General features: G+C 32.0%; 1 protein-coding gene across 5 annotated transcripts in view; it reads left to right on the forward strand.

Moving 5' to 3' along the window:
- LOC145330281 (uncharacterized) overlaps positions 1-11,680 on the forward strand; it is a 47,489-nt gene extending 35,809 nt beyond the window's left edge. The window contains exons 27-32 of one of the 5 annotated variants that reach the window (XM_080174913.1): positions 2,050-2,125; positions 7,187-7,294; positions 8,902-8,997; positions 9,645-9,711; positions 10,773-10,833; positions 11,487-11,680. In XM_080174913.1, coding sequence (XP_080031039.1) covers positions 2,050-2,125; positions 7,187-7,294; positions 8,902-8,997; positions 9,645-9,711; positions 10,773-10,833; positions 11,487-11,637 — 559 coding nt within the window. In that variant the 3' untranslated portion in view covers positions 11,638-11,680. Of the gene's footprint in view, positions 1-2,049; positions 2,126-7,186; positions 7,295-7,771; positions 8,039-8,901; positions 8,998-9,644; positions 9,712-10,772; positions 10,834-11,486 lie in introns of those variants that run through there. The other 4 variants (XM_080174914.1, XM_080174917.1, XM_080174916.1 and 1 more) reach the window with 4 other exon arrangements.
- Positions 11,681-16,481: the final 4,801 nt, after the last annotated feature.

The raw sequence follows: 16,481 nt of genomic DNA on the forward strand, positions 1-16,481 counted from the left end.
TTATTAACTAAAATTAAAAATGATGGGGGGGAGGGCAACATTCATTTTAAAACCATAAAAAAATAATAAAAGTAGTTATGACTTTAGACTAACATTTAATAAATACGCTTTTTAAATCTAATTTTGGTTAATAATTTAGCTGTAATGAAAAATGCTATTGTTTTTTCTACATTAAAAATTAAAACTAATATACGAATTATAATCAAAGTAAATTTATTATATTTTTATTGTTGTCAATTATCTATCAGATGGTCTTTTAATGAGAATTAATGATCAGTGAAAAATTGTAGTAACTTTAAAAAGTGTCTCAAAAAATTAGCTATGTGATGTCATAAAAATGAGGGATTATCCATCTCTTTTTTAGGGGTTTTCTGTCTTTCTTCCTGTTTCATCTTCCTCATTTTTATAATGTTACATGGCTGATTTTTTAGTCAATTTGTTAAGTTACAAAATTGTACGCTTTTCTTCTTCAATTTTTTCTTTAAAATAGCAACTCTATAATCATTACCAGGAAGTCCGTACGTCAATTTAAAACAGGCATACTTTTTTTTTTGTAAAACTAAACGACTCCTTTACTATTATTTCAATTTTTTTCAAATATTTTTTCTTTCCTTTTCGATGTAATACCGTTTGGCTCTTCAAGCCCTTCCGTAACCTAACCTAAAATAAAACAGGTTGTGTTAAAATTTGCTTTATAGAATAACATGTTTTGCTAGTTAAAATTGAAGCTAATTAAAACTAGCAAAGTTAATGGATCTGGCGCAGTTTATCGTAAAATGTTGTTAAAAATGATCAAATCCTACAAAAAAAATCTACAAAAAAGGACTGTAAAGGTTGCTGGCGGTCATACAGATTAGTTTACATTATTATCTATAATACAAAGTAGAACAATGGTTGTCCGTTCGTCTGTCCCTAAACCACTGAACCGATCGGATTCTACTCTTTAGGGAATATACCTACTGGTCCTGTGGTGGTTTTAGGCTATTTTCTTGGGGGGTGAGACACTCCCAACCCCCCAAAAAAACAAAAACAAAAAAATCCCCCCAATTTTTTTTCATGTTCGAAAATAGTAGGGGCATCGCCAATTTATTTTTCAATTTTAATTTTTTTAAATTACCTCTTGGGACAAAGCCCCTAGAGGCTAGGGGCTAAGCCGCTAACAAGTTATACCTGCAAAGAAAAGCCTATATAAAAAAATAGAAATAGGCAATATCATACAATACACATTGAGCGTCTGGCTAAGGATAACAAGCGTAAAATAATTATTTTTTTGCGCATTTAAGTTTGCTGCAGGATTATTATAGATTATTGATTTAGTTTATTTGTAGTCCTTCTTTTGTCGGTTAAAATATTAAATATTGTTATAAATGTTCAGCCGTTTAACCACTAACAGCCTTTAATGTTCTTAGTTTTCCGAAAATAATCGTTTTGAGCAACATTTTAATGTATACTAATCCAAAAAAATCTAATGTTAATTAAATTTTATCCTAATTTATATATTTATATCTTCTACTATGTAATTGAAAGCCTTGAAAAGAAGGCCTTATGCCCAGAAAAAGTTTAAACTTAATTAATTCTTTTGTTTTATATTCTGCATTCTGAAACATAATTCATTTTTACAGGGCGTCCTTTTAAAAGGTAAAATTATATGAAGAAAATAAAGGCATCCAAAATAGAAATATTATATACTATCAAAATGCAAAACTTTTAAAAAATAATTAGGATTTTAATTAAAACACCCTTTGGTCAAAATTGGTGAGAAAATGTAAATAATATTTTAAAAATTTATTTTAGTTAATAAAACCCTTGAGCATAAACTTACAGGAAAAAGGCGCACAGTGATTACACCCCTAAAAATTTTAAAAATACAGATTACCAACCTCATTTTAACCCCCCCACAAAAAAAAGCTTGGATGTCCCTACCCGGGAGATAATTTAATAATTCCATTGGCTGACGATTAATTTGATACCTACTTGTTTTTTTTGAAAATATTAGATTTAAATAGACACCCTGTTTTGATTTATTTAAATATATATATTTAATTTTAGCATTGTATTCTACGGGGAAGGTCTTGGCGCTTCTATTGTTTCTCTCATAACAATGCAGGCTAATTCTACTTCTAAGGTAACAGAAATATATTATTTGTAGCGAAGCTGTTCTATAATTCACGTTGTCTGTCCGTCAGTCAGTCCGTAACACTATGTGGATAATGCCAATTTCTCAGCTACTATTCAAGATAAATGATTTATATTCCATACAGATGAGCATCCAGCTAATAAGACATTTTGTCCTATAAAATATTCTCCTTTAAGGAATATTTTGGTCAAATATATCAAATTAAATAAGATTTAGATGAACTGAAATTAGTTTCCGAATGTGAACACATTTTCCTAAGTGTTTCCCAATCCTATCTCAATATTTGCTACTAGCTAAAAACCTTCAAACTTAAAAAAAAAATCAAAATTTGAATGTATTAACGATTTATACATTCAAAGTTTTAATTTTTCAAATTTTGATTTTTTTTTGGGAAGTTTGAAGGTTTTTTTGCTAGTAGCAAATATTGAGATAGGATTGGGAAACACCTAGGAAAATGTGTTCACATTCGGAAACTAATTTCAGTTTACCAAGATTTAAGATGGTTAGCTTAAGAAAATCTTTTTGGATAATTCGAGGGGTGTTCATATAAAAAGGAGAATATCTCTTTTTAGCTAGTTTTTATAGCCGATAAACCAGTTTGGAATTTAAAAAGTTCTAGGAGAAACGCAAAATTCCCAAACGCCGTGTTAAAATAATTTTTCAATTAAGTATTTATTACAGGTTAGATTGGGTTAAGATATGAATGTACAAATAAGCCCCTTGAAGGGTTAGGCATTAAAAAACCTATAAGATGGTCTAAAATAGGTTAGGTTAGGTTAAGTGTCCACTCCGACATTTAGGACTCCTGCGTTTGTCCTAGGACTATTAGGCCGATGATTCTACATTATCTTACAAATTAAAAACAAGAAAAATTCATCTATATAAGAGCTTTATCTCTAATCAGAATAACATTAATAATTAAATACCAGCGGCTACTCCTCAAGAGGCCTCTAGGGGAACGTGGTGCAAAATAGATAGTCAAATTAGTAGTAGAAAATGCTTTGGGCCAAAATTTGCGCATATCATTTTCATGCACAAACATTTGGGTCTATTTGATTTTTAGCACATTATTCGCCAGATTAGTTTAAGATAGGAAAAATTATGGTGTACGGTTACTTTTTTGGCCGGATACCTGATATCCTGATTTCGGTTCCATTGGAATTCAGTCCACACGGGATTCAACCCATGGAATTCAGCCCAGCGGGATTCAACCCAACGGTATTCAGCCCACACGGGATTCAACCCACGGGATTCAGCCCACACGGAATTCAGCCCACACGGAACTCAACCCACGGAATTCAGTCCAAACGGGACTCAACCCACGGAATTCAGTCCATTATGTAAAATTACCAGTTTTTAAAAATATTTTTTTTTAATTTGAGAACTAAATTTTTAGAAAATTAAACAAAAAGTTTATTTCAATTTTTTTATTGTAGAAATTATTTTATAAAATATGCTTTATAAAAAATTTGATAAACAAATTTTTAGAAAATAATTCTTTTTTCTCAATTTTTTTTTATAAAGCATATTTTATAAAATAATTTCTACAATTAAAAAATTTAAATAAACTTTTTTAAAAATTTTCAAAACATTTAGTTCTCAAATTTAGAAAAAAATATATTTTTTCAAACTGGTAATTTTACATATGTAATGGGTTGAATCCCGTGTGGACTGAATTCCGTGGGTTGAATCCCGTGTGGGCTGAATACCATGGGTTGAATCCCGTGTGGGCTGAATACCATTGGGTTGAATCCCGTTGGGCTGAATTCCGTGGGTTGAATCCCGTGTGGGCTGAATTCCAATGGAACCCCTGATTTCTAATGCAGTATATCCGGCAGCCGGCCGGATATCAGGCCAATGTTCAATATCCGGCAATTTACCGGATATCCACCCGATAACGTGATGTCCGGAATTATAAATCGGCCGGATATCATGCATCCTTATAGTTTCAATATCTAGTATCCAGCCGGATATTGAAAATGGCCGGATATCCGGCCTTACCCTGCATTTGACTCTAAATAACGAGTTGGAGCAAAGTAGTTTATCAGTAGAATAAACATCCTTTTATAATTTCAAACAATTTAATCTATTTATCATAAAAAATTCTTGCAATAATTTAAAATTTAAGTTTTTTTTATAAAAGTTTACGCGGGAATTAAATGGAACCGATTTGAAGGTGAGATTTGTTGGATTAGCTTAATGCATTATCCCTTCTCAAAACCACTAAAGTGGTCTCCATACAAAATGAATAAAAAAATTAGGTTTGCCTAAAAATGAAATAGGGATTGTCTTCTCATGTGTCCTTAATTTGATCGAGAAAATGCAAAACACACCTTTCCAGTGACTTTAAGAGAAAGGACAATAGAGATAAATTGATGCACACTGCCAATTATGAGAAACATAATAATCTTTCTGTAGATATAAATTACTGTTTGAAAAGTTTGGACACTGCCACAGTGTACCATTCAATCAAGATTTAGTAGAAGTCCCCAAAGCCAACGAGGGAGAGATCAAATGTCCACTTCCTCTTGCAAGTTTGGGTGGAATGATTTTTCCTGGATTTAGGCAGTCAGGTTGTTTTCGATAACCCCATCCCCCATGTGCTAAGAGTGTATATTCACAAGGCCCCTTTTACTAAAATTTAGTCAAATTCGCTATTTCATTATGTTTGTTGCATTGTATGTATGGAATTAAAACCATCACTTTAGAGCCTTCCTTTCCAATTATATGCATTTTCCATGTCTTGAAAAGGACAAGGGATAGGAAAATGTTTTCTTGTATTCATTCGAATCCGGTGGATAGGAACCAGTTCTCATCCATACGAAAAAACTATGTCTAGCATCGTATTATATCCAGCTTTCTACGAATAAAAAAAATGTACAATCATAAGATTAAAACCAGTTTTTTTTAGCCCGTGCTTTCGGCACCTTGGGGCTAAAAAACTGGTTTTAATCTTAAAATTGCACATTCTATATCCGCGGGAAGCTGTTTATAATACGATGCGAGAAATAACTATTCCAGAATGGCTTCGAATCCGATTAATATCTGCTTGATAAGAAACGGCTCTGATAAATACTGCAAAATCATGTACCGTATCGTATTATAGATAATTTTCCACAAGTAATAAAATATAAATCATAAAACACACTGATTGAGAACGGTGCTTTCTGTTAAAGAATCTAGCAAGCACAGAAACCTTATTCCTGAGGTAAATTAACCTGAGCTCGATCTTTAAATCGTTTATAGGTGATTTAAACCGGGGCGATTCATTTGGCGCACCATCAAATTATTAATATCAATCTTTAAATCGAATTTGCATGGGCGATTTGAATCGGGCAGTGGCGCGGGCCCGGCGCGGCAATGGCACTCACCAAGTGGCATTGCCGGTTTAAATCGGGGTGAATCATGCACTGAGCCCCAACGAAAGACCCATTGCATATGTAATAAATGGATATTTTTTTTAATTACTTTAATATTTTATTGCAAAACTATCGTGAAAACATTTTTATAGTTATTTTTAAAATAAATTATATATTAATGTTTTATATAAAATACCATACTGACACGGTATTTTATATAAAATACCTTACTGGCACTGCTTAAGTAATAAAGTTGTACTGGCGCGGATCGATATTTTAGTGAGTGCGCGCCGAAAATCTTTTAAAAATCAGGTGCGCTGTGGCTTACCACCAGCGCGCCTACGGTTCACCTCTGAATCGCCCCGATTCAGCGCGGCATATAAACGATTTAAAGATCAAGCTCTGCAGTTTCCTAACCATGTGCGTGCACTCTATATGACCTAACCGAACCTAACATAAGGTAAAATTAGACTGTACTCGACAGAATACTTTTTTTTTGGGGGGGGGGGGGGAACCACGTTAAAAAAGGCTGTACCTGTAGGCAGCTTCAGCCTATAATGGCTATTGGTTTCATTAAGACTAAAATTAGCAAAATCTGCATAATGCATATTAGTGTGGCCCAAATGAAGGTTTAAATCGCTTTTCAATGTGCGGAATGTAAAAATAGGTTATGTATTGTTTGTAGATTTTAGCCCTATAATTTATTTTAAGATAAAATCTATCGCTATCTCGTCAAATGCATATTTATTTTCACCTTTACTTCCCCAAATTAAGAATGCCTTACACCAGATATAAAGCAAAACATCAAATTTTCTGTCTGTTTGTTTACAAACATTGAAATAAAATATTAAAATCACCAGGAATAAACATATGAAGAAAGAAAGTATACAAATTTATTTTTGTACAATTACAATAATTTGAGAAAGCTAATTCATACTGCAAAATCATTGAAGAAAAATAATTAAAGATAAGCCTTACTCTTTATTCCTGGTTTAATAAAAAACAATCAAATTATTTTTTTGCAATATTAATTTTTTTATTAGTATGCTTTTTTTAAAAGTTGAATATGAGAATAAGTATATTACATATTTTTTTACCTTCATTTAATTTTTTATTTTAGTAAATTGTCTCTTTATTGGCGACAATGTCTGTTGAGCAATAAAATTTATTAAAATCACTTTTTCCTATTTTATGTCTTTAAAATGTATATTGTTTAGAGTTTTTCATCATTTCTCTTCTCATAAGACTAATAGCTACTGTTTTAGTTCAATTTCTTACACAAATTATCAATTTAAATAAAACAATGTTTTTAGACGTTTTTTCGAAATTATTCGGTAGGAATGGCGGTTCTGCCAACTTTTTATAATTGCTTCATATTTGAACTCTTGTTACATTATTTTAGGTTGGCAGTTCTTTACTTATTTCTTGTTAAAATCATGAAAATATGAAGTTTTTGATAAAAAGCTTAAGATTGAAATTTCGAGATCAATTTTCATTGTAGAGAGGTCTAGTTTTCACTAAAAGGTCTACATTTGAGCCGGTAACAACTTCAAGGTAACCGCAAATTGATATGGTAAAGATTTAAAAATTCATGTTTTTTTGGGCCAGTCTAATGCATATCTATTAGGGGTATAGGTATAACTACTTATATCTATATATATCTATTTAACAACATATTAATCTACCAAAGGTTGTATTATCTGACCCAGAACTGAACCTGTTGTCCTTGATTTCTGAAGATCATACAGTTCTGTCCTGGATACTTGGCCGGCCAGAACCGTTAATACCTTCCTCTGAGGTAAGTTATATGGGGCTCATGCTTTTGATTTATTTCTCCCTTTCAGCAAAGCCTAGTGCCTTTTTATTTTTATTGGAGGATACGTCATTTTGTCGAGATAAACGGGTTTGGAAAAAAGTGCAAATTATGTACATGTTGTTCTTTCCTGTACATTTACTGTTTATATTTTATTGAATTAAATGTACAAAACATAGAGACTGGCACCAACAAATTCAACTTGTCGAAGTATTTTATTGGTTATTTGCTCTTATACTTCTACATTCACGGTCTATTAACTGTCTGTTATCCAAAATTCTAGGTGTAAACCCCTGTAAATAATTATAGGCAGCTAGTAATAGGTGGCTGGACTTATACACAAATATATTTTCTAACTGAGGTTAAGTAAGGGAGGGGGCTTTATGAAGAGGGATGAATTATAACTTTAATAATTACCCCCCCCCCCCCTCTGAAGAATAACCTGATATGTTTTCTGCTTAGGAAATTGTGTATCTATGGGATATGTCACCACTCGGCAATGTGCACAATATGACCTCAGAACAACTTATTATGTTTTCTGCTTAGGAAATTGTGTATTTATGGGATATGTCACCACTCGGCAATGTGCACAATATGACCTCAGAACAACTTATTATGTTTTCTTCTTAGGAAATTGTGTATCTATGGGATATGTCACCTCTCGGGAATGTGCACAATATGACCTCAGAACAACTTATTATGTTTTCTGCTTAGGAAATTGTGTATCTATGGGATATGTCACCTCTCGGTAATGTGCACAATATGACCTCAGAACAACTTATCATGTTTTCTGCTTAGGAAATTGTGTATCTATGGGATATGTCACCTTTCGGTAATGTGCACAATATGACCTCAGAACAACTTATTATGTTTTCTGCTTAGGAAATTGTGTATCTATGGGATTTGTCACCACTCGGGAAGGTGCACAATATGACTTCAGAACAACTTATTATGTTTTCTCCTTAGGAAAGTGTGTATCTACGAGATATGTCACCACTCGGCAATGTGCACCAATATGACTTCAGAGCTTGATCTTTAAATCGTTTATAGGTGATTTAAACCAGGGCGATTCATTTAGCGCACCATCAAATTATTAAATACCATTCTTTAAATCGAATTTGCATGGGCGATTTGGATCAGGCAGTGGCGCAGTACTGGCGCGCCAATGCCACTCACCGAGTGGCATTGACGGTTCAAATCGGGGTGAATCATATGCAATAAATGGATATTTTTTTAATTACTTTAATATTTTATTGCAAAACTATCGAGAAAACATTTTTATGGTTATTTTTAAAATAAATTATATATTAATGTTTTATATAAAATACCATACTGACACGGCATTTTATATAAAATACCTTACTGACACGCCTTAAGTAATAAAGTTGTACTGGCGCGGATCGATATTTTAGTGAGTGCGCAAGCGATCTCAAAACACCGCGCCAAAAATCTTTTAAAAATCAATGTTTTATAGGTGCGCTGTGGCTCACCACAAGCGCAATACGGTTCACCTCTGAATCGCCCCGATTCAGCGCACCATAAAAACGATTTAAAGATCCAGCTCAGAACAACTTATTATGTTTTCTGCTTAGGAAATTGTGTATCTATGGGTTATGTCACTTCTCGGGAATGTGCATAATATGACCTCGGAACAACTTATTCTAATATCTCAACCACATGAAAAGGAGGTTAGTACCAGGAATGGAAGGGACATTGTGTAGTCCCCAAAGTTTTGATTTGCTCAAAACTTTGGGGACTTTAGTTGGATTTTGATTGGTTGGTTCATTAGGTCGGCGTAATTTTGTGTATCATCATCGCAGATATACATACCATTATCGGCCATTGTCTTATCCCTTTAGATTCCTGGGTTTAGTACATCCAATTAGAAAATCAGTAGATAAATCTATCTTATGCTAAAATGTTTTATAATTCAAGATAGAAAGGTATACTTATTTGGGATAGTTACACTAATGTTAAAAAAGTAATATCCACAAATTTTAATTTTAATTTTAGCAAAAACTCCGTTTATTCTTTCTTTCAGCCGTGCGTCAGCCGCCTGTAAGCCTCGGGGAAATCAACCTTTTACAAATTTAAAAATCAGCTGGAAGTCTAAAACTGACCAAAACATTGCAATCCCACCTTTCAAAAAATATATCAAAGCATCCAAACGGTTTAAAATTCAAGGCTTATTCGCTGCTGACGCCTGTCTGTCGAGTCCTGCTTTTTAAAATGTATTTTGACGGGTTAAAATTGTTCTATAGAGTTTAAAATTTACTTGCATAAAATTTAGAACGATGATCTACTTTGTTTTTTTTTAATAATTTTATTCTTATAGGCAAATGTATACTACAAGCATCTGTCTGAACATTCTCCAAGTGCCCAGATTAAGTATAATGTCAAAGGTATTTCTTATATTTTTTCATTAGTTTTATTTTATATCCACTTAACTTGGTTTAAAATAAGGGGTAGTTTTGTTTATCATCGTTGATGATGTATATATAATTTATCGTCCATTGTCTTGTTCCTTAGGGTCTCTGGGCTTCCTTAGCCCTACATAGATAAACAAGGATGACAACATCCATAAAAGCGAAGCACTGAAACGGTAGAACAAACGGACATTAACACTTGTACAGTGTCAGAACTGAATAATCATAATATGAATGTATAAGAGTCAAAGCAAAATTGTAAGTAAATTTGTTGAAAAACTGCTTGATTCAGGATAATGTTTATGGACATACAAACATTTTTAGGACTTGATTATAGAGCTGCTTCGCTGATTACATTATACTTTGTTGTCCCAGGAATCAATATACCAAAAATCAGATCAATCGGATGATTAGATCACATAAAAATTTGTTGTTAAAAAAGTTAAAAAATAAGCATGTTTAAAATGGACGTACGGACATTTTTGGTGATGATTAGAGAGTTGCTTCGCTTTCTAAATCGTACCTAACTATTAAAGGAATCACCATGCAAAATTTGAAATCGATAGGACAATTCTAACATGCCTAAATGAACGAAAAAAGCTATCCGTTACGGACGTACGGACGGACCGACCCTAATTATAGAAAAGCTTCGCTTTTAAAAAGTAATATGTAAGACTTAGGAAGCACTAAGAAATAATTTAAGCTCGCCTAAGAAATTTTATAGTGCGTGGCCAATTGTTCAAAACAGTATCGGGACAAAGTATCTAAAAAAACAGCCATGTAACGTCATAAAAATGAGGGAGATGAGAGGAGAAGTTGGAATGAAAACCCTAAAAAAGATATGGATAATCCCTCTGTTTTATGACGTCACATGGCTGAATTTTGAGATACTTTGTCCCGCTACTCAAAACACATCTAGATTTCAAATAGAAATGAGAGGTAATGCCTTGGCCCAAGAAAATATATCCATGGATAACATCCAAATTCAAGGGATATAATAATATAAAGTTTAATATTTGATTTTTTTTATTTTGTAGATATGTATTTAACGACTGGAAAATGGCTGATAGATCAAATTGACTTCTCTTTTGTCTGCAGGTAAAAAAAATCAAGGACAATAATATCCAGAGCTGGGTCTTTAAATCATTTTAGTGGTGAGCCAGATCGGGGTGATACTAATTTTAGCCAATCACAGCGCGGAATTTCATAAAATGCTGTGCTCTCATTGGTGGAAAGTTGGCTCACCCCGATCTGGCTCGCCACTAAAATGATTTAAAGATCCAGCTCAGAATGAGCGTTGAACACAATATTTTATACATAATACATAAAATCGGAACTTATCTAGAGTTTCAATATTTTGTAAAAAAATAAGTGAAGGGGTGGGGGGGGGGGCTATTCCCAACGCCTGTGGGGATTCCTAACGCGCCCTAACCTAAATGATTTAAAGTTCTTAACAAACCCCCTGTGTAAAAGGGCAAATTTAGTTCAAATTAATAAAATGCAAAATAATATAAAAAACTGAAACTAAAATTTAATGATAGTTCAATCTAAATTAATCCAAAAATCCAAATTTTTTTTTGTTTTTTTTCCACATCTTTTTTTGGAATTTTTTTTAAACCTTTCATCATTGTTAAACGTAACTAGACAAAGTGTCCAAAAAATTGGCCATGTGTCGTCAAAAAAGTGAAGGATGTCACATGGCTGATTTTTGAGACACTTTGTCCAGTTACTTGTTAAACTTTTTATTTTAGAGTAGAAGTTGAAAGCACAACTGCCCAAGCCTCGACACAAACCACTACCAAAAAATCCACCACGAAAAAGCCAAGAAATTCGGGAAATAAAGAGCTCTCCAATTTGGTTCAAGTCCTCCTTGTTACTGCCATTCTGATTATTATGAAATAATAATTATAATTATATTGATAATGAAATACATAACAGATACAAATATTGTAATACTTCATTTTTAGAGAATGCGGCTCTTGTCGTTTACTAGATCTTAAAGGACTTTATAATATACTAGCGTATTCGCCCCTAGTCTCTAGGGGCTTCGCCCTATGAGGTAAGGGAAAGTTAACCCTCCTATATAGAATTTGTTTTTTTTTAAATAGGCACTGCTACAGGCTGCCGTCTAGTGCAGAATTTGTTTGATTATAGAGTTGCTTTGCTTATGATATTGTATTTTGTTGTCCCATGAATCAGTATACCAAAAATAAGAACATTCGGATAATTAGATCACATAAAAATTTGTTGTTAAAAAAGTAAAAAATCAGCATGTTAAAACGGACGTACGAACATTCTGGTAATAATTAAAGAGTTGCTACGCTTTCTAAATCATACCTAACTACTACAGGAATCATCATGCAAAGTTTGAAATCGATAGGACAATTCTAACATGCCTAAATTAACGAAAAAAGCTATCTATCTCAAGAAAATAGCCTAAAACCACCACAGGATCAGTAGAAATATTCCCTGAAGAGTAGAATCCGATCGGTTCAGTGGTTACCGAGGTCTTAAGGGACGGACGGACAGACAGACCTCATTCTACTTTGTATTATATAGATCATGCTCAGCATCTTAATGACTATTAATGTCATTTCATGACAAAATGGTCTTGGAATTTTTAAAGAACCATCTTTATAGTATTTTTGTAAATGATGCTCCATGCATGGGTGGGGGGGGGGGGGTGGGGTACTACCAAATCTATCCTAACTTAAATTAAAAATATCAAAACACACGAAAAACTAACCTCTCTTCCATTATATTGAGGTTATATGCTCGACTAGGAACTTAGAGGAAAATCCGTAAACATAGTGTTACCACAATAGCATTCAAACAATAGCAAAGATTCCCTAAAATTAAAATAAAAACTCAGACAAAAACTTACTTTAAGCTTAAAAAAAAGCCATGCTACCTTTGAACAAAATCATCTTTGTTTATAATACAAATTTTAGGTAATTATAGGTAAACAGTGGCAAATCCATTAATCGATACTAACGTATACGTATATATTTATATTTACATACATACGACCCATCTCTACACAAAGGTACCAATTCACAAAATGTTTTAAGTCTTATAATATATTAATTTTTATCATATTTTCGTAAAATTGATCATGCTTGAATGTGTATTCTAAATATTTTTTCATATGGTAAATTTAAATTTCTAGTTAATTTAAGATCTGATGAAGTGTTTTTAAAATCAAAGCTATACTTATATGTGATATAATCATCATATTCATCTGATTATTGGAATTCTGTTTTCTATTAAAAAAGGTAAAATGTTTTCTAAAATCAAGTCCTAAAAATTTAAGTATGTCCCTAATCAGTAACCTGTATTTAAGCAGTTTTGCAACAATCTTAGAATTCAATTATATGTATGTATGCATTTATATTCCTCTTGACGCTCTACAATTGTTGGTTTTCATTTGTCTTACTGTTTCATAGCTTCGTTTTCATGGATGTTGTCATCTGTTTTAGTTTTATATTGTTTTGTGAATTACTCCCTAACCTTGATATAGTTAAGGATAGGAAAGACACACAGTATGAAAGAGAGAAGATACTGAAATAGATAGATAGAAAATGCATCTGAAATTTGCAGTTTGCAAAGAATATAAGGGAGAACAAAATAGGGAAGCCACTTTTTTTTATTCAGCAGGTCGAACTGATTTCAAACTTTCCATTTTCCTGGAGAATTTCAGATTCAGATTTTTCTTTTTTATATTTTTTGTGCATTTCTTAACACCAAATAATTACTGGAATGACAGTTAGACCATAGAGGTATGCCCTGATTCATAAAACATTATAATTATTATTATTTTCCAATAAGTTCTTTAAAATAACATATTGATGTTCAGAAAATAAAGACAATGTGCTATGATGATAATACCTGAAATTATGCATAACAAAGTTTTAATAAGTTTCACCCCATACTTTCCCATGGGAAGGGAATAATAGAGGGAAGAAGAGAGATTTAGATACAATATTGTGACTAGAAAGAGAAATGGAAGGAAGATATTAAATATGAATGTGGAGAATTATAAATTGGGAAAGGCAGGGAAGTGTTAGAAGAGGAGGGAAATAATGCGGCATAAGATATTTTACTTGAAAACTTTGTTGGAAAAAAATATCCACTAAGAAAGTTTTTTCTCCCTTTCACAGTTTTAGGTATTACAAAATTTGTAATTAATTTAAAGTTGTTAAATGTTTAAAGACAGAAAAATTAGAATACCATTAAAAGCCTATTTCATTTGAAACAATACCTTATTTATTACTGAGTTTACTTACTCTGTATCTCTTTATGTAAATAGCAAGAAATATTGCAAATCTAATTTCTTTTTGCTCTTTTAGTTATTTATTTACTAAGTATATTTGCGATTACTTTTATTTAATGAAATCTTCTAATTTTTAACATGTACAAAACGGCCTGCTGTATTGCATCAAGATCCATGACAGATCTATATAGGAAATAAACGTCTATAATCGAGCTCGAATTCTCCAAGTAAAGAGTGTTAAAAACTCATAGTGCTCCAATAATCCCTATTAAATTCTCATTGACCAGAACAATAAGACCCATTATTCTACTTTTAGCATCATTAATTCAGTTTTTTTAATTCATGTTGCTATTTGAATAACATTGAAGTATTTGATTTCTTTTAATAACACAGAAAATTTAAATTTTTAATATAGTAAATCTAAGAAAACTTAGTTTTAATATAAATTGATTCTTGCGACACTCCTGTAATGTGGTCTGATATTAAACTAAACATTTTAACCCTTACAGGACGAAAATTTGAAATGAAAAATATTAGGGATCAAGTCAAGCTGAGTATGCCAATAGCCTGTTTTGGCACATGGTACTTGACTTGGGGGAATATTGGCATACTCTACTTGACTAGGGGGAATATTGGCATACTCTGCTTTACTAGGGGGAATATTGGCATACTCTGCTTTACTTATCAAGATATGCTTTTCCTAGAATTTTGAAATAATTTATGCATATATACTAGCGGCTTCACCCCCGCCCCACTCTCGATGTCTCTAGGGGCATTTGAGGGAAGGAGAGAGCTGAAAATCTCCTTTACATTTAAGTTTTAAAAAGAAAAACTATGTAACAAAATCATGGTATTTTGAAGGACCAATAAGAAGCTTCATTGAAAGAAGAATCATAACAGTCCATCGATTAGTGAGATCTTTTTTATTTTGAAATTTTAATGGTTTTAGGCTAATTTTCGTAACTTTTCTACTACTTGGAATAGAGAGCTCCTAGATGCTAGGGACGCAACTGCTATTTTATATATTATGCGTACATAAAGTAGTAAATTTGTAGGTTGAATTAGATGACAACCTATATAATAAATATTAGACTTAAATGAATATTCTTAAATCTTGAGTCATGATCATACAAGTAGCGAAGCTACTCTATAGTTAACTTTTTCTAATCGTGCAGTCTATCATTTTAAACTTTTTCCCCCACATTCAGAGTCAGTCCATTAAGTAGCCAATTTTCGTACGTTAAATAAATGTACTTTCAATTTTATACCTTTAAATATGACAATATTACATGTTGTTATTTGACTTTAGACAGAACTTCTATAAATATTATCATTCTTGTTTCTGTTTAATATAATCCTTTGTAATAAATTCCAATATGTTATATAAAACAATTTCCAGATTTCCATTTCCTTATCCATAATTTTTCGGCCTTTTTTAACCATTCAGTTACGGGAAACATTAATCCCTTAATCTCTTAATAATTCTCATCTCCGCCCCCTTTTAAGACATACATATATTTATATCAATAACAAGGATAACAACATCCATGAAAGCGAAGCAAAAAAGCTCAAACCCACAGACAAACTATCTTAAACGTATTATAAACGTTAAATATGATATTAAAAGATTAATTTATTTTGTTATTTATGTATAAAATTGTGTCTTTTGGTAAATAAATCGGAAAATATGTTCAATTCATCTTTTTTTATATTTTTTTTGTCATGCTGCTTTGTTTGATAAACTATTGGCATACTATGCTTTACTTGATGAAATATTGGCACACGCTACTTGACTTGAGGAATATTGGCATACTCTACTTGACTAGGGGGAATATTGGCACGCTCTGTTTTACTTGTTGCCATTGGCACATTCAGCTTGACTTGATCCAATATTAGGTGTATATTCTTTTAAAAATGTTAAAAAAATGAAGCAAAACGTTATATTGTGTATTGTTACATTAAATATAGATAAAACAAAAAATTACTGAATAAATCAGTTAAACAGATATTATAAAATAAGACGTTAAAGTCATAATCTTTATGTGCAACTTAATATTTTTAAAAGAAAGAGAGAGAACGGGTCGATAGAGAGAGAGGGAGAACGAGGGGATAGAGATGTTCCATTATAATCTTGATAAAAAATGTAATCCAAAACAAATATTTTAGCTATAGTTGGACAGAAGTGCATTGCTTTTAAAAAAATAAACCTTCTATATTAAATAGCAGAAGGGAAAATAAACATTTCTCCTACAGTAATTTATTTATTTCAGAGCACTTAAGACAGAAAGTAAAACTTTTTAAATTTAAATTTATTGACTTCGCTACTAACATTTAACAGATAAATAAGGATGACAAAATCCATAACTATAGAAGCTCTTGAATTAAAAAAATAAAAGGCAAAGCAAATGAAAGCAAAAAGGGTGCACAAAAGACAGACATACTGAGTAATGATACTTAGTGGTATTTGAATCTT

Source organism: Acartia tonsa, chromosome 10, assembly GCF_053477335.1.
Source record: "Acartia tonsa isolate MP-2025a chromosome 10, ASM5347733v1, whole genome shotgun sequence".
In the NCBI taxonomy this organism is placed as follows: Eukaryota; Metazoa; Arthropoda; class Copepoda; order Calanoida; family Acartiidae; genus Acartia; species Acartia tonsa.